This window comes from Callithrix jacchus, chromosome 6 (assembly GCF_049354715.1).
Source record: "Callithrix jacchus isolate 240 chromosome 6, calJac240_pri, whole genome shotgun sequence".
NCBI classification, from domain to species: Eukaryota; Metazoa; Chordata; class Mammalia; order Primates; family Cebidae; genus Callithrix; species Callithrix jacchus.
The window spans coordinates 161,862,108-161,879,997 of record NC_133507.1 but is presented as its reverse complement, the minus strand read 5'-3'; the positions used below and the strand labels follow the sequence as shown (position 1 = coordinate 161,879,997).

General features: G+C 59.0%; 1 protein-coding gene and 1 long non-coding RNA gene across 9 annotated transcripts; one reads left to right on the top strand and one right to left on the bottom strand.

Moving 5' to 3' along the window:
• Positions 1-1,678: 1,678 nt before the first annotated feature.
• CAPN10 (calpain 10) lies at positions 1,679-13,501 on the bottom strand. Of its 8 annotated transcripts, none has more exons than XR_013519184.1 (12): positions 13,200-13,501; positions 10,815-10,946; positions 9,411-9,607; positions 8,314-8,531; positions 6,536-6,677; positions 5,872-6,038; positions 4,530-5,616; positions 4,168-4,370; positions 3,766-4,027; positions 2,662-2,861; positions 2,355-2,400; positions 1,679-2,113 (listed from the first exon to the last, which is right to left on the bottom strand). XR_013519184.1 is itself a non-coding variant. In XM_035306268.3 (12 exons), exons 1-12 carry the CDS (start codon positions 13,338-13,340, stop codon positions 2,084-2,086), a joined length of 2,019 nt encoding a protein of 672 aa, XP_035162159.3. In that variant the 5' UTR covers positions 13,341-13,501; the 3' UTR covers positions 1,679-2,083. The 8 variants fall into 8 exon arrangements, 5 of the variants coding, with proteins under 5 accessions (XP_035162159.3, XP_008998044.3, XP_008998047.3 ...); XR_013519185.1 differs by lacking the exon at positions 3,766-4,027 and adding an exon at positions 3,575-3,765 and having other exon boundaries at positions 5,336-5,616; XM_035306268.3 differs by having other exon boundaries at positions 5,336-5,616.
• Positions 13,502-13,622: 121 nt separating this feature from the next.
• Positions 13,623-15,686, top strand: LOC103794040 (uncharacterized). The gene is made up of 2 exons (XR_013519187.1): positions 13,623-13,803; positions 14,326-15,686. It is a non-coding gene; the product is annotated as an uncharacterized LOC103794040 (long non-coding RNA).
• The last annotated feature ends 2,204 nt before the right edge of the window (positions 15,687-17,890 follow it).

Sequence of the window (17,890 nt, the reverse complement as noted above, 5' to 3'; positions counted from 1 at the left end):
TGTCCCGTCCCACCCTGTACCAGCAGGCGCTGCCCAGGGCCTGCCAGCCCACAAGCACAGGGTTCCAGGACAGCTCTGAGGGCTGGAGCCTCCAGCTTGGGCACTGCCCTGCGGGGGATTTCTTTGACCAGCCCCTCACTGTTCACCCCGAGTTCCTGCACCCCAACAGGCAGCACCACTGGCTTCACCCGAAATCAGCAGTGGATGAGGGAAAGCTGTGGTGGGGTTCTGCACACGGGGAGACCGAGCCCCACCCTGCTGCTCAGGAATCTGTGTCTGAAGATGACGAGGACCCAGCTGCCAGTGCAGCGCTGCTGGAGGGCCACTGACCCAGCAAGCGGAGGGGCTCGGGGCAGGGCCAGGGCAGCTTCCTGTGGGTGAGCCAGAAGGGTGGCTGGTGTGGCCAGGGTGTGGAGGGGTGACAGTGGCACAGGTCCCAGTGGGCACACAAGACACCAGGACTCCAGAGATGGGTGTGATCGGGGAAGCAAGGCCCAAGTCAGGCTCACTGGGTGCGATGGTTTGGTGTCCCCGCCCAAATCTCCTGTGGAACTGTAATCCCCAGTGTGGGGAGGGGCCTGGTGGGAGATGACTGCATCATGGGGGCAGGTTTCCCCTTGCGTCTTCGTGATAGTGAATTCTCGTGAGATCTGGTTGTTTAAAAGTGCACAGCACCTTCCCTTTGCTCCCTTCTTCCTTCTCCGGACACGTGGACTGCCTGCATCCCCCTCACCTTCTGCCATGACTGGAAGCTTCCTGAGGCCTCCCCAGCCACGCTTCCTGTGCAGTCTTCAGAACTGAGTTGATTGAACCTCTTTTCTTTATAAATCACCGTCTCAGGTAGTTTATAGCAATGTGAAAAAGGACCAATACGCTGGGTCTCCCCATGCACGAACGAAGGAGGGACTCAGGAAGTGAATGGAATTTAAAAGGGATTAGTGGCTGGGGCTGGTGGCTCATGCCTGCAATCTTAGTGCTTTGGGAGGCCAAGGCAGGAGGACCACTGAGGCCCCTACCTACTCAAGCGTTTCAGAACTGACCAGGCGTGGTAGTGTGCTCATGCCGCAGAATCCAGCCCAGGCGGCAGAGCAACGCCGTCTCCAAAACAAAAGGGATCAGTGGCAGTCCTCCCGGTGTGTGTCTGGAACTGTCTTCTGCACCTTTCGGTGACACTACAGCTCTCATGGCAGCATTCTCTGTGTGGGACCGAGAGGCCTGGGGAAATAAATAATCCCAGTATACTGCGCAGGTGAACTCCGGCCGAAGGCGGAGGAGCCGTCCTGACCCAAAGATTCCTGTCCAAGCGAACCTGGGTTCCTCCCCCTGCAGCAGCTCCTGTTCCAACAGTTTCTGAGATGTCCCTCACCAGCCTTGGCAGCGCCTTCGCTGGCCCTCCCCTCCCCTCACTCCCGAGTCTACTGGTCTGCATCCCCCAAGGCCAGGGCTTGACCTACCCGGCCAGCCTCAACCTCAGCCTCCTGGCCCGGGGCACGCCCTGTGCCCACCCCTCCAAACTTCTCCCCTCCTCCCCACTCACCATCTCCGCCTGAAACCTGCCTGCCTGGGCTGGCTCTGCCCACTGGGCCCTCTGGAGGCCATCTTGATCCTCACCATCTCGGCAGGCACCCAGCCCTCCCCACAGCACGCTCAGCAAGAGCAAATGCAGCCTGGAGCTATCTGCAGATTCTCAGTGCTCATGTTTATTTATAAAGTTACATCCCAAAAGTGATTCAGACAATAAACAGTTATAAAGAAGACCCACTGCCCTGCCCTCCGGGTGTGAGGCCTCTTCTGGAGTCCGCTGAGGAGGGTCTGGGAGGGATCCTGGGGTCTCTGCTGTCTCAGTGGCACCACAGAAGCCACCGAGTTTCCCGCCCTTCCTGCAGCATCTGCTCACCCAGAGGGCTGCGTCTCTCACGATGGAGGCATCCTGTGGACCCCCAGGCAGCAGCCGCCTGGCAGAGCTGGGAGGTGGGCCAAGACTCAGGACCAGCCCCCGACCACGAAAGGCTGGCCGGCCCAGCGGCTGGGGACCCTTCAGGCCTTCAGCTCCAGTCACCTGAGCTGGCCAGGGGCCACACAGCTAGGTTTTCATCACTGCCATGATGGAGACCTGCGAGGACAGATGGGGGCCTAGACAGCGGCGGCACTCACACCTTCTCACACCCCACAGCGAGCACAGCCAGGGAATGGCATGCAGCCCCAGCTCCCCCTGCCCTTTGAGGCGCCACCCAGGGCTCTCACAGGAAGAGTCAAGGCACCTCATGTCCCAGGCAGAGGTCATCCACCTGAGGCTGCAGAAAAACCCTAGGCAGGCAGGTAAGTGGGCTGTGGGCTGGGGGCTGCATACGTACCTCCTGGAGGAACTGGCCCAGCACCTCCTGGCTGTGAATGGATGGTCTGTGGAGAGATGCCAGGTCACTGCTCTCACACCCCACTGGCACATGAGGGGCTGCGCACTCCTGCCCACCCCCTACAAGACTCTCCTCGAAAGCCCAGACCAGCAAGGAAGGGTCCCCAGGTAGGCAGGACAGTCCTGGTCCGCCAGGACAGATAGGATCTTGGGGGTGAGGGGCAGGCAGAAGAGACGTGGGGGACAGGTGAGGGCTAAGACTCCAGGACCCTAGCCTCCAGCGGGCCGCCCAAGTTCCAGGGCCCCACCTGTCAATCTTGATGGCGATGGTCACCGTGAAGGCCCCCTCTGTGTCCGGCAGGTAGGTGGAAGGCACGACTCTGTAGGTGCCCGCAGGCAGGAGGCAGAGCTGGCTCACCTCCTGGGCATAGCGGTGCGGCACGCAGCTTAGCAGCGGCTCCTGCAGGAGCAGCGGGGTCGCGTCCAGGCTCCTGCCACCCTCAGGGACCTGGGGAGGCGCGGGCTCAGACTGAGGGGCTGGCTGTGGGGTAGGGGGCACAGCCCGGGGCTACCTGCTTGGATGCCCTCAGCCCTCCTGAGTCACATGCAGCCCCAGACACTGGCCTTGCCCACTAAGCAAGGCCTGACCACCCCTGCCAGAAGGTGCCGGCAGCAGGGCCTTAGCCTGGAGCCCCGCCGCATCACTAGGGGCTTCATTTTAAAACCTGTGACTGCCCAGCCAGCCCCAAGGGTATGCTCACTGGCCCCTGGACATGTTTTCCTCAGAGCTTTGGGGGACCTGAGCCGGCTGCCTGGGCAAACAGCGAGGCTCTGGGAGTCCCGGCAGCCCACCGTAAACTGAGGGGCACAGAGTCTTCCTCATCCGGGCCCTGCATTCCAGGGGACACCGGTCTGCAGAGAATGGACCTCCGGACACAGTCGTTCTGAGTCAGGTAAGTGGACAAGGGGCCACTGGCTGAGCCCTAGTGACTGAGGACTTGCTAAGATGCAGGGGTTGCTGTGGCCGGCCAGTCTGGGCCTCCCTCCTCTCACCTGAGTCCATTGGGCTCCCGTGTCCCTAAGCCCAGGGCTCAGCCTCCTGTCCCCTACAAATTTCTCCCCTCCTCCCCACTTACCACCTCCTCCAGAAACCCGCCCTGCCTGGGTGAGCGCTACCTCCCACGCCCCCGGTCCCCGGCCCTTCCAGAGGCCATCTTCAACCTGGCCTGTGTGAGGATAGAGATGGGGGAGAGGCCCATGTGGGTTCCAGGTGGTGGCTTGAAGGGCAGGGGAGCTGGGGCTGTGTGCCCACTTGACTGAGCCCAGAGCCCTCTGTTGGAACAACCAAGGCCAAGATGCAAATTCTCTGAGGGCCCCTCTGTTCCCTCTTCCTCCCGTGGCGAGGAGCTTGCCTGGAAGACATGGAAGCCAATGGGATGGAACTCGGTGTCACCGGGCTGGCAGTGCTGATGCAGAGTGATGTGGACACAGCGGGGGCCAGGGCCCTCGGGGACCAAGAAGGGGAAGCAGGGGTTGGTGGGGTAGGAGGCAAAGTTCCTGCTGCCCCCTGCCGTGTGGCCGGCTCTCCACGAGCCCCGCAGCTGCACGGTCCCCCACTCCCCTGAAGGCAGGACTGCCCCGGGGGCGGCGTTCTTGGCCACTGCCCTGACGGCACTGCCAGGGAGACAAACATGGGAGGGCGCTGGTGGCAGGTTCCCGGCAGCCTCAGTCCCCACACGGACACCTGCCAACCCCGAGGGAAAGTGCCCGAACCCTGACTCAGAGGACAAGCCGCACTGCGCAACTCCTCTCACCTGAGGGAGACCCGCCCGGTGGAGAAGACTCGGAGCAGGAACTGCCCAGGTGCGTCCTTCAGGAAGGTGCTGGGGACAGCCAAGTAATAGCCTGGTGAGAGCTCGCAACGCAGGTGGACCTCCCGGTCGTATGCATGGCACGCAGTGCCAGCCACAGGAGGCGCAGACAGGACCCTGGGCAGATTGACCCGCCGCTTCTCCACCTGTGAGCATGGGCAGAGGCCCAGTGCAGAGGAGAGACCAGTGTCAGGCGCCTTGGCCTTCCTGCTCCAAGCACAGCAGCCTCTGGAGGCAGCAGACAACAGCGCCAAGGCCGGTCAGTGCCCTCCACCCTCTCTCAGGGGCCAGCTGGAGATGCCCACCTGTATAGGTCCGCACTTGGCCGTGGGGCCACTGTCTGGAGCCTACAAGTCCTCCCCTGTAGGAGGTGCCATGGCCCAGGCAACTTGGGGGCTGCTGGACAGTGGGCCTTCCAGCACCTCCTTTTCTAAGAGGAAAGGAACATCATGGGGCCACATCCATGAAGGGACAGGGAGCAGTGTGGTACCAGGTGTCACACCTTGTCAGCCCCTGAGCAAGCGGCCAGCACATCCTCGACCACATTCAGGCCTTTGCTCCCAGGTGCCCCATCAGTTCTTCCAGGAAACAGCACGTTTTGTGAACCAGTGGTTGAGCCTGGGACTGACCAGGCCTCAGAGCAAGCCCATGAGGCCGGTGTCAGGACCCGGCCTAGCAGGGGAAGAGACTGAGGCGAGCAGGGAGAGGACGCGGCCGATGCTGGGTCACACAGCAGGCTGCAGAGCTGGGACTGGCCTAGGTAGTTCCTTGGCCAGCACTTCGCCTCCTTGCCCCGGGAACGCATGACACCGTCGGGAGCTCTGGGCCCGGTGCCCTGTGGGTCCTGTCCTGGCTGCAGCCTCCTTTGCTTCCTTTGGCCAACGAGGCCCAAGGCCAGGCAGAAAGAAGCCCAAGCTGGCAGTCTCAGGTCACGGCCAGGTCGGGGAGCACCGGCAGGCACAACCCCATGCCACGGCCCGAGGAGGGGGAGGCTGGTAGGGCCTGGGGCAGAGTCCCATGTGTCCCTGCAGGACTGCTCCGAGAACCCAGACCTCCATGGGCCTCCATGCCACATGTGCCATGGAGCATGAGCCAGGCAGGGCCGAGTTACCTTCCAGATGTGCAGGCCCACAGCCTGGTAGTGCTTGCCCGGGATGCCCGCTGGGCTCCATGAAGCACGACTGTCACCCACCAGCGCCCGCGCCCGGCCTGCCCCATCCGCTGCATGCGTCCTGGATCTCTGCAGGATGGCCACGTACACCTCGCTCGGCTCTGAGACCCGTAGCCAGAATTTGGGGTTGCTGGGAAAGCCGCTGTTGTTCCGGCAGCCTCCTGCTGACTGCCCCTTGACCCAGGCCCCAGGCAGCACCCGAGTGTGGCAGAGCAGCCTCTCTAGTGAGAGAACATAGGTGTCAGCTGCAGGACACCGCTCCAAGCTGGCCTCCCGCCATGCCAAGCCCATGAGCCCCAGCAGGGTCTAAGCAGCAGCCACGGCCACGGACAGAGCCGGCCCCTCCCATGGGCCTACCCTCCTCCCGGCTCCTGGGACAGAAGCATCCCTCCACACAAGAGAAGCAAACCGGGCACTGCCCAGCCTCCTCACCTCCGCAGCAGAGCACACGCCCAGCACAGCCCTCAGGGCACTACCTGTGTAGAGGCTCTGCAGGTGGCCGGCCTCCGTGATGGGGTAGCCGATGGTGATCTCATCAAATTCCCTGAGGAACTCATCCTCCTCCACCCAGAACTCCCCTTCCTGGAGCTGGGACAGGAGCTCAGACGCTAGCACTGCATCTACCTGGCTCCAGCCTTCACCCCTGCAAGAAACCTCAACTCAGCAGAAGCCCCTCCTGAAAACTGGTAGCATCAACTGGCAGGCAGGCTGGGGGGACCCTGGAGGGGATCCAGAGAGCCTGGAGTTCCTGCCAGCGCCCTCACAGCCCAGCTCTGCAGCTCCCCGCCCCCACCACACACTTGAAGCAGCCTGCAGCACAGGCCTTCCGGGCAGCAGCCACCCACCGGAGCCCTCTCTTTTCCCAAAGGAACTTCGTGCCTCTGAACGCGTCTTCCCAGGACTGCTGTCTGAGCTCATGATGATGTCTGCCCTATCGAAACCCTAGGCCGCAGCCCCTGGCCACCTCAGCAGCCATTACAAGGACTGTCTGGGGTCAAGAGAAGCATGGTGTCACATGAGCAGGGGCCCAGGGGCCTTGCTGGAGATATCCAGGTAAGGTCCTAACAGCTGCAGGTGACAAGGATACAGGCCAGGTTGACACTGGGCCCCTCCCAAGCGCAGTGAGGCCCCGTCACTCACCCCTCTCTCCAGAGCCCCTGCCAGCACCGCCGGCCCCAGGGGTTCTGGATCCGCAGCAGCAGGACGCTGTGGCCCGCCTGTCCCTGGAGCTCCCGCAGGTCCGAGACGATGAAGGCATGGAACTCCCCCAGCTCCCGGGCACCTGCGTGAGGGACAGCTTGGGCACAGGCAAGAAGGGCACCATGACGTCCCATATGGACGAGGACACACAGGCCTCCGTCTCTGGACCTGCTCCAGCCCACCTGACTGTGGCGACACAGACCCCCACGGACCATGGGGGCTACTTTCCTAGCAACTGGCCTATCGGCTCAGGAGCGTCTCAGAGCAAGCACCAAGGCCCTGACTCGGCTGCCAGTGGGTCCAGTGCTGGGTAAGTCATCCCTTCTCTAGGTCTCAGTCATCGCCCATACCCATCAGTGCCCAATGCCTGGCACAGTGCCACTTCTCAAACACGCCGCACAGATGCATCTGCAACTACCAAGGACCTAGAGAGTGCTCCTCTTGGCAAAGCCCATGGCAGGCAGGCATCTGGATACTGCCCTGACCAGAAGCCATGGGAGGCACGGAGGCCTAGGGGGGCGACAGCTCTACCTGGCCAGAGACCTTGAGACAGATGGGCACAGAAAAGAAAGAGCCAAACAGAGGGGGTGCCGCATCTGTGGCGGGCATTGGTCTAGAGAGGAGGGGCTCCTGGAAGGACTTGGGTCCTGCCCATGCCGCAGCCCCTGGCCACCTCAGCAGGCTCCAGTGCACCTCCAGCCATGGCGAAGTGCTAGGACTTAGCCCTCCCCACCCTCGAGCAGCCTGAAACCAACAGCTCCCCAAGCTGATGTTCAAGAGACCAGCGCCCTCACTCCCAGGTGGAAGGCTCGGAGGCCAGGGTCCTGCCTGGGCCCCAGTGGGGCTGACGGGGAGCACACGCTCTCCAGGCTCTCTGAACCTCTCAACGTGCTCCTGAACCCCATCTCTGGGTCTGCTTGTGGGGGACCCGGACCAAGGCCTATGCCAACTTGTTTCACTTTACTGTGATATTCATATTCTTTGACCAGTATTTAAAATGATCCTGAATATTTAAAAAATGGTAAAGATGTTCACTGATGTTATTTATAATTATATAAAACCAGAAATACCTTAAGATCCAACATCAGGGGAACGATTCAGAGACTACGACAAACCCACTCATAGGAGCACGCAGACGGCGCATGTGGCAGTGTGAGAAGCGGGTGCAGGACGGAAGTGTCAGCGGCACGGGCTCCGGAAAACCGAGAGCACTCGAGCCACGGTGGTCAGATCTGAGGGCCTTTTCACTTCACTTTTGTGAGATGGGATCTTTCTACGCTGCCCAGGCTCTCCAACTCCTGCGCTCCAGCGATACTCTCACATCGGCCTCCCAAAGTTTTGGGATTACAGGGGTAAGCCACCACCCCAGCCCCTTTCTTTTCTTGTAAATAAACTGTCTTTAATGAACATATGTCTATCACTAAAATAAAAAACAGGTTTTGATTTTGCTTGGTTGCCCACTGGGCCAGGGATAGCATAGACGATGGCCTCTGACTCGGTGCCCCTGCTTCCTGCCTCACACCAGCTGAAAGGACTGGTCAGGGAGTGAAGCGCTCTGTCCCTCTGGAAGAGGACAGCGGGGGAAGGTCACAAGCCCAGGACACCACCCTTGAGAACAAGCTTCCTTCTCCCCACTTAGTCCTGGCAGGGCTGTGTAGCCAGTCACACGAAAAGCCACAGTGCGCCTGAGGCCTGGCGGTGAGGGGCACGTGCCTCACCTGCTCGGGGGCTGAGCACAGAGCAGCTGATGAGACACTGGTCCTTCAGGTGGAGCAGCTGCCGGCAAGTCCTGTGCTCCCCGGGGCCTGTCCTGTCCTGCTCGCCTCTGCTTCCTGCTATGCCCTTCAGGTTCCATCTTTCTGCCAGGCCGCCAGTCAGGTCCACCAGGGCATCTGCCACCTGCCCTGCCCACAAGTGCTCATAGGACCCATGGACCCTAGGGGACACAGTCACCATGGAAGTGAGCCTCTGGCATTGGACATGGCCCCCCACCGACTCCCATGGGTAACACGCCAAGTCGTTCGGCCGCCACCTCAATCATACCTCTTTATTCCCCCTGTGCCTTCCTCCTCATCCTCACCTTCAAACACCTTACTCCACAGTGAACCTGAGTGCCCTGCAGTCCTCTGCTCACATAAAGAAACTCTCTGGCCTCCGGTGTGGGCATGGGAGCAGGGCAGGAGGAATGGAGGCTATGGATGCCCACAGCCCTCAGCTCTCAAGCTCCAGCCCTACTTTTCCAAAATTAGCCCTTGGGACGGAAGGGCTCATTGGTACTGATGTCACTGGGCAGCCTTCCCGTGTTCACCAGCTTCCCTGCCTGCCTGTCGGCCCAGTTGCCCTTGGCAAGATGATGAATATGTTCTATGAGGAAAGGCTACTCAATTATGGTTGACGATGAGGGTCCTGGTCCCTGAGCCAGCACCATGACACAGAAGTGCTGGTACGTCGGGGTGGCCTCACTTCTCCCCAGCAACTACACAGCAAGCTCGCCTGTCCCAACCATTCAACAAACAGAAAGAAGCGTCTCTCTTGCCGGGGCTGAGAACACAAGGAAGCTGGCGCACATGCTCTCTGTGGAGGATGACCCAGGGCTGGGCTTTGGAGCAAGGGAAGGGAAAGCGGGGAGTGGGCAAACCACAGGCCTCGGAGGAGAATCTGCATCTGGCCAGCCAGCGTGACCCACAGGACGAGACCTTCAGAACCGAAGGGGGCTCTGCAGCCCAGAGTGAGCGGAGACCCTCCCAGGGCAGCCCGTGGTGGCAGCAGCTCCCACTCGCCCCAGACCAGGCCCTTCGGCCCCCAGCACACGCACTTGGCATAGACCTTTTCCAGTAAGGGGAGCCAGAACACATCCTCCCTCTGGCAGCGGGAGAAGCAGAGTCTCCCTGCAAGGCACGGCAGGCGGTCATCTGTGGTCACCTCCACCCAGCGTCCAAACTGCCAAATGCGACAGGTGAAGGAGCCCTGGTACTCCTGGTCGGCCCAGCTCGGCTGTCCCGGAGGAATGACCTGGGCACGCACAGGGAGAAGCAAAGGCGAGCATCACGTAAGCATCGTCCGGCACAGCTCCGGTGTCCCGGCCATGGCGTGGCCACAGCTGAGCACTCTGCAGAGAACTCTGTGGCACATCTGGATGTTGGCGTGTGCACAGGGCTTGAGCACCACACACGAGATCAACAGACCTCTCATTGCAATGCTTCAGGACCACACCAAGGGGGCCACGTATCCCAGGACACAGTCTGCTGCCCTCACTAAAAGCACCTGACCTGAAGCCAAAACGATGTGACTTTCAAGGGCATGAGTGACCCCATTACTGACTAAGCTGGCTGCAAGCAACATGTCACCACAGGAATGGCAGCCCCTCTGCTTTGGGAGCCTGGTGCCCCCACACTGGGCCAGCTGCCTGCACCCCCATGTCCACCACGGGGCTCCTTCAGGGGTAAGCATTCTGACGCAGCGTCAGGGGGAGTGCAGGCTGGACACCACTCCCCCTGACGCTGGTACGGTCCTGGCTCCGCCACTTACTGGCCAGAAACACAATGGCAGTGGTTTTAGCACTCTTGTTTGTTTAAAAAGAAAGAAAGAAGAGTCAAAGCAGGCAAGGCTATGACACTGAGAGTCAGTGACCGTGATATGCTTAGCATGGGGCCTGGGAGTGAGTGAAACGCTGTGAGGTCGGCACGGTCGAAGCCGCTGCATTAATCAGTGATGCTCAGCGACGAGCCCAGCACAAAGCTGCAGACTCCCAGGTGCGGCCAACCTGAGAAGGCCTTCTCCACCCAGAGGGTCTGTCTACCAACAGAGCCAGGTTGAATGTCTTTTGCAGACGCTGTCAGAAAGCCAGGCAGCTAGCTCAGGAACGATCTGGGACAGAGGCCCCCAGCCGCCCATCCTCCTGTGAGCTGGCACATTTGTCTCTTTACTCTAAATGTGGTACTCTGACTCCACGGAGAGCCCGGGGCTCAGGAGATCAGAGAACAGGATGAACACCTCCCTGACGGAGCCCTCTGGCGGGGCCAAGGCCCCCCCTCCTGCCGCAGAGGGACAGAGTGCAGTCCTCAGTTTCTGCCTCAGAACGCTCCTGTCTTTCCCCAACACAGAGAGAAATCCACTGCCACACGGGTCTGTTTCACAAGGGCTCCCCATGCTCAGCAGCCAGGAGAATCGCGCAGAAGAGAAAGTGGCACCAGGACAAACGGGGAAGAAGGGCCCCCACCTGGTCCAGGAGGTGCCTGCTCTTCTGCAGGGCGGCACAGGCACACAGGAACCAGCAATCCCCCAGCAGTCCTTGCTTCACCTGCCCCTCCCGTGGGTCATCTGGAAACAACCGGGGCGTGGCACAGATCTCCTGAAATAAAGTTGTCCAGAGTTAGATCATGCCTGCTGGGAAATCCTTCAAACTAAGAAGCCAAGGATTTAGGTGAAGGGTTGGGGCAGAGCTTTTCCAATCATCACTGCAGCCCAGAAGGGGACAGGAGGTGGTTTCCTGTGGTGGGTGTTCTTCAGCTCCTGGCTTCAAATCCCCCTGCCCAGCTTAATTCTGGGTGGCCTGTCTCTGTCTTCCTTCCTTACTGGAAAAATCGCAAACTCTCCCAAGCTCCTTCTCAAAACAGCAAAATGTTGGTTTAGAAAAGTTTCACTTTTCATTCATGCTGGCAGATCTCAAATGCGTCCTCCATCCTGCTGGAAATCTTCCTGTTTCTCTAGCAGGCTCCATTTCCCACATCCCCAAACTATCACAGACCTTCCCCTTTCTCCCTGTCTTCTCAAAGCATCCACACTCCCCTTGCCCACCCCTCTGAGCTGCCAACCTTGCCTCCTGCTTCTGGACCTGACCCTATCTTCTGCCCTCTGGGCACCTCAGAGCCTGGACTCCTTCCTTTTCACCTCCAGGGGCAGAATCCGAGCAGCATGAAGACGGGAGAGAGGCTGCCGTGTTCTTTAAGACGTTACCCTCAGCACCACAGTCTCCTTCAGGCTTCTCCTCATTACAACCTCCGAGAAAGCGCTGAAGCCCACTGCTGGCTTCCCATTCACTCCACACAGGCTCTCCAGCTTCTGAGCCAGTCATGCCCCCTGAACTGCCTCTATCAATGTCACTGTCGTCTCTGTTACCAAACCCATTGGGCTTCCCTCCGTCCCAACTCTCCCAGCTACTCAGCAGTATTCAGAAGAGCTGTCGTCTGCTACCCCGAGGCAGTCCCCACTCAGCTCCCTGAGGCTGCATGTCCCTGGGTGTCCTCTCCGTCGCTGCCTGCTGCTTCTTAAGTCTATCTGTCAGGGAACCTGCCTGACCTCAAGAAATGTTAGGGCTCTTCAAGGCTCAGTCCCAAGGCCCCCTTCTTCTTCACTGATACTCCCCTGAGACACTCTGCCAGGCTGTGGACCGAAAACCATTTAATATGCTCCTCCTCCCAGATGAATACCTCTAGCCCAGCTGTCCCTACTCTCTATACACCTGTCTCCAGGACAGCTCCACCTGAACACCTGAGAGCAAAGCCCAAATCTAGGTCACCCCAGGCTCTGTCCCAGGACCACCATCCACCCACTTGCTCAGGCCAGAAACCTAGAAAGCATGTTGCTTCCTCCACTATCCTCACCCTGTTCCCATCAGTCACTAAGGCCTCTCAATCCCCACTGCAAAGTAGGTCTCAGACCACTTTACTCCAAATCCCCACCCTAATGGTCGTCACACTAACCTGACCCCCCTTCATCTTTCTCCAGGACCACTGCGATGGCCCCTTGCATTCTTGCCCCCACAATCCACTTCCCACCCAGCAGCAAGTGAGCTTCTAAAACCCACATCTAGAAGAATCACTCCTCTACCAAACCCTCTAGTGGTCTCTAACTGCACCTAAAACTCGACCTTTTAACAAAATAAAACCCACATTCCGATGACAAGGCTCTACAAGGTCTGACCTTGCCTCCTCCCCAGCCCTTCCGTGTTGTCCAAGAAACCAGGTGGCCAAGGCCACCTCAGTCACCAGAGCCGAGGTTCCAGCTCTGCTCGAGGGCGGGTGCCATGAGTTGTCTCCGCTAAGACCGCATCCGCTGGGCAAGGCTGCTCCCTGGGCAGTCTTACTCAGCAGATAGACCATTTCTGAAAACAAGAATACGGCGCTCGGCCAGGGCATCCCTTGGAGTTGCCATTTTTAAGCGTTTACAACCGGAAAGGCAGGTGCAATAAATCCTGAAACTGAAATTCTCTCACGCTTTGCTTTGTGGGCTCGGTCTAGACACTCCAGAGGGGCAGGGGCGGCCCTCTCTGCCGGGAGGAGCAGACACAAACGCTCTTCAGGGCGGAAGCAAACAGGTGGGGCCGGGCTTGGGGCTCTGATAAACGCCTCTAGCTGCGCTCTGAGCATCCTTCTGGATTGGCGCTCTCGCAGGTGGGGGCCACGGTCTCGCCTCGTGTCCTCGGGGCAACGCGGAGTCCTGCTCGTTCTGGGCGGGCGTGGGAAGGAGCCACGAAAGTGGGGGCCGGGCGCCCACTTCTAAGGAGAACTGCGAACCCTGCGTTCGGGGCAACCCTGACCGCCCACCCCGGCCGGCTCGCTCGAGGAGCGACGCTCTCGGAAGCCAGAAACCCCACCCGCCCCACCTGGGGCCGCCTCCACGTGATGTCCTCGCGAAACTGGGCCAGCGGCGTAGACAAGTCGCAGAAGAGCGAGGAGTCCGCGGCAGGGAAGGCGGCGTCCCGGAACAGCTCCCGCGCCGGCGTCGCGCCGCAGCCCGCCCGCATCCTCGGCTCCGCGGGCTCCCATCTGCAGCCGGCAGCCTCGGGGTCGCAGCCGCTGCCGCTGCCTCCGGCCCGTCCCGCCCGCTCCCCGCCCGGCCCAGCCCTCCAAGCCCGAGGGCCCCGCAGGTGCTGGGCCAGGCCAGGACGCCGGACCGGAGTCGCCCATAGGTAACCACGCGGCAGCCAATCGGGCGCGGCGATTCGGGGCACGTGACATCGCGGCCCAATCGCACTCGGGCGAAGGAAAGCGCCACGGACTTCTGAGGCTCAGGAGGCGGGGCTCCCGATTTCAGCTCTCGCGATGCCGGGCTGCTGTCCGCGCTGAATTTTTTCCTTCCGGGGGCGGTGGAGCCTTGGACTGTCCAGACCTCCGCCGCTCATTCCCGGAGGACCGGCTGGCGTTTAGTCGTCGAGCCGGTGAGGCTAGGGACGCGGTGTCGGGACCGCCTGCACACGCGGGCTCTGGGTACGTCAGGGACCAGGGAGCCACGTTGGACGAGTTGCGCCGCAGACTACAGCTCCCAGCATGCACCTCCCTCCCGAGACGCGCTCTGTTTCCGGCGCTCTGCTGCGGAGGCGGTGGCCGCGGGTTGTTGGGAGGAACCGATACGTGCGCTTGGGAAGGCGAGTTCTGAGCTCTCCAGCGTCGTCGTCTGGAGGGGGAGCCGGAGGCCTTAACCCCTTTGCCACCTGTTAGGGCTTTCATCCCACCGGGCCCCAGGGGTTAGGAGCCCAGCAGGCTCAGCATCTTGCTGTGATTCTGGAAAAGAGAGTGACCGCCTGGCCCAGCGCCTCTCCGTGGCGAGTTCGGGAGGCCTGGGACATAAGACGGCTCCGAGGGAGGAGCTTGAGGGAGCGGCGTCGCAGAGGTTGGACCTTCCGGGGGCCTGGGCTCTGTTTCAAGGCATTTTGGGTCGAACGCTTTGCATCTTAACTGGGGGCGGCGAGGAGGCCAGAGCATCCCGCTGAGCGTTTTCCTGTTCCGCAGATGGCCGGGGACCTGGTCCTGGTGGCTGGACGGTGACCCCGTGGACCCACATTTACAGCTGTAGCCACTGAGTGCCGCGGAGTGGTGAGGGTCGTGATCCTGGGACCTGCTCGAGGATTCACCCTTGCTGCCAGAACCTGTTCCCTTCTCAGGAACGAAGGTGGTCAGGCAGGGGAGGAGAACGGGGCCTCAACCGTCTAGTGACAGCAGTTTGCCACCTAATAGAGCTTTTCAGATTTTGCCTCCTCAGGCCATTTTACCCAGCCTCGGGCTATGAAGAATGGTCACACTGAAGGTATTTTTCTGCAGTCAGGAGCGAAAAGTCCCTACTATTGAAGGAGAAACTGAATGTGGTTCAGGAGTCCCAGGTTCCTCCCTCTGAGAGGCCAGGTGGGGCCTGCGTGAGGAGCAGTTGTACAGGTGGTAGTACACTGTACATCCCGCCAGACCTCAGGCCCCTGATGAGGGGTCCAGAGTGCTTATCTCCTTGCTTCAGTCTGGAAAAGGGAATGACCCCATAGCCCAGCACCTGTGGGATGCTTCATTGCCCGGATGCTTCATCGCCCATTCCTCACCCCTATGATGCTGATTCTTCCAGAAGATGTTTCTGATTCCTTGCTAGGCTGGTGGTTGCACCGTAGCTGAGAGGAGTCAAGAAGAGTCTGGTCTCTGCTCCACCTAGGGGTCCCGGAGAAGTAAGAACTACGTATCTTCCCTGTCCTGGGTACTTGGCTGCTGGTTTGCCCAGGTGCCACATATGGGTGGGTAGCAGAACTGAGGCTGGCCCAGTATCCTGACTCTCCTTGGAAGCCTGTGTTATGCCCTTCTCCCAGGCTGATAAAATCTGCAGAGCTAACAGCTTCCTGCAGCCACGTCTGTGTCCAAGGCTGGACTCATGCCCGTAGCCAGATTCCCAGGATCTGGAAGGGCCAAGAGACAGCAGCCCGGTGTCAGCATGCCCCCCACCAGCAACCCCCCACCAGCACCCCATGCTGTGATTTGCCTATGTGGTCTGTCCCCCGCCCAAACCGGTATTGAAATTTGATCCCCAATGTGGCAGTGTTGGGAGGTGGTACCTAGTAGGAGGAGTTTGGGTAATAGGCTGGATCCCTCATGAAGAGATAAGTACCCTGTGTGGAGGGGTGAGCCCCCATGAGAGCTGGTTAGAGAGGCAGCCTTCCTGCAGTTGTCTCTGGCTTCCTCTGGCACTGTGTTCCCATGCCATCTCCACGCATGCCCCTCCCCTTCCACTTGCTGCCACGAATTGAAATAGCATGAGGCCCTCAGCAATTGCGGCTGCCCAGTCTTGAAATTTCCACCAGAATTTTGTGCCAAATAAACCTGTTTTGCTTTTTTCTAAACAACTACTCAACCTCAGGTATAGCAACATGAAACAGACTAAGACATTATGGCCTGTGGTCCCATTCATTACCCCAGGGTGCAGAGGTGTTCCCTCAGCCATGAAGGACGACATTCCCCTCTGGCCCCTGGGGTATCTGGAGAGGTTGTAAGCAGCCTAGGTCAGTGGAATGAGAAGGGGTTTGGAGGGCAGCTGGTTCATGACCCCAGCGGCCTCAATTGCAGCTTCTTGGTCTGAAGTACAGTGATAAAAGCATTACAGCCCCAGGGCCCTCCCCAAAGGAGGGAACGGGGGTAATAGGAAGATGAGGGGCCTTTAGGCATGACTAGTTCCCACCATGACCCCCCTGCTGGCCAGTGCACTGAAATACATCTGACCACTTGTTTCTCAAGTTCATGGGTGTTGAGGAGCCCTGTGAAATCAGACCTATCTGGCTCCTCTCATCCTGCTGCGCGTCTTGTTCAGGGAAATGTTCCCTGGCTTCCTCACCAGGGATCTCTTCTGAACTTTACCTCTCTGTTCAGGGGGCAATAACTGCTGGTCATTGCATTCTCATGGCGAAACAGAGATTAAAATTGAGCGTCTTGTCCACATACTGCCCACAGTTAGCAGGGACTGCTCTTCTGTGCGTTTGTCCTTCTCCCTTTTCCTGACCGAAAGGTTCCAGCTGAAGGAATCTTCCCAGGCAGGGCTGAAACAGGAACCATTTTGGTATTTACTGCCACCCATGGTTGGTTCTCCGAGAAGAGTGAAGAGGTCCCAGCTGGGGCAGCCCTTAGCAGCTCAGTGGGATAAACCCGTGTAAGACACGTTGAGATGCTGAGTTTGTGATCCTCACACGTCTCAGCAGTAGGTATTTCTGCCTCATTTTACCAACGAGTAACCACATAGCTGTGGGTAGTGAGGCAGGAAGGTAGGGTCTGGGTGCAGGGGACATAGGCCGAAGCACACTTCAGTCATGACAGGAAATACCCTCTCCAGAGGGCGTAGGCCAAAGAAAGGACTTGGTGATGACGTCATCCTCCCCATCTTCATAGGGTGTACCCCAGGTAACCAAGTAACCAATGGAATCCTCTAGTGGGTATTTTCTCCCAAAAATTCTATAATGGCATTTATGTGCACTGCACAGGCCTGCTCCCACACTGGGGCGCACTTCCATTTCCAGCAAATCCCTTCATTCCTGCTTTGCTCTGTGTGTGTTTTGTCCAGTTCTTTGTTCGAGATGCCAAGAACTGCCGGGCACCGTGGCTCACGCCTGTAATCCCAGCACTTTGGGAGGCCGAGGCGGGTGGATCACAAGGTCAAGAGATCGAGACCATCCTGGCCAACATGGTGAAACCCCGTCTCTACTAAATACAAAAAAAATTAGGTGGGCACGGTGGCGCATTCCTGTAATCCCAGCTACTCAGGAGGCTGAGACATGAGAATCGTTTGAACCCAGGAGGTGGAGGTTGCGGTGAGCCGAGAATGTGCCATTGCACTCCAGCCTGGGTAACAAGAGCGAAACTCCGTCTCAAAAAAAAAAAAAAAGATGCCAAGAACCTGGATGTCCTTCACTGGTAACAGGACACATTGGCGCCTTAGATGGGGACAGCCAGTGTGAAAGCAGGTGACCTCAGCCACTTCGTCACTGCAACACGAGGGTGGTTCTTTGTTGGCAGTATTTTAGATTGAGCTTTTCTTCCATCATACGTGTAACACATGCCCAGTAAACCAAATAGTGGGAATAAGTAAATATGCTCCCCATGGGGATTCTCTTCCTATTGCTATGAAGTGAAGTGGTTGTGTGTTCTTCAGTTTTCTTGTGAGCCTGATGCAGACAATGTCCACAGCTGACTGGTTCTCCGAGGTGAGCATGTTTCAGATGTGGGCGATTTTCTGCATTGCGGGTGTTGTATTCCCTCCACACTTGGGAATTGTTTTCTGTTTGCTTGTTCATTTGGAACAAGGAGAGGTTTATCTGGGCCTGGCTGGGTGGGTGGGTGGTAGTGATCTTAGCACTCTGCCTGTGCCTGTTAAAAGCCCCTCAGATCTGTGCTGGGCCTGGCCACTCTGTGGACACCCTTGCCAGGCTCCACCTTTAGCTGGTGTGTCCCTGCTCTTGGGCTTCTGTCTGACCAGGTGATGATTTAGAGAGACGGTGGGTAGTGGGGGGTGGGGAGCTTAACAGCTGACATCAGATTCCTCTTAGTAAAAGAACAGTCT

What these genes read in the sequence shown, in the direction of transcription:
- CAPN10 (XM_035306268.3), bottom strand. Translation starts at nt 13,340, where the DNA reads ATGCGGGCGGGCTGCGGCGCGACGCCGGCGCGGGAGCTGTTCCGGGAC. An exon ending in TCACGTGGAGGCGGCCCCAG is followed by an intron (nt 10,947 to 13,199) that starts GTGGGGCGGGTG and finishes ACTTTATTTCAG; the next exon opens with GAGATCTGTGCCACGCCCCG. An exon ending in TGTGCTCAGCCCCCGAGCAG is followed by an intron (nt 6,678 to 8,313) that starts GTGAGGCACGTG and finishes TCCCTCACGCAG; the next exon opens with GTGCCCGGGAGCTGGGGGAG.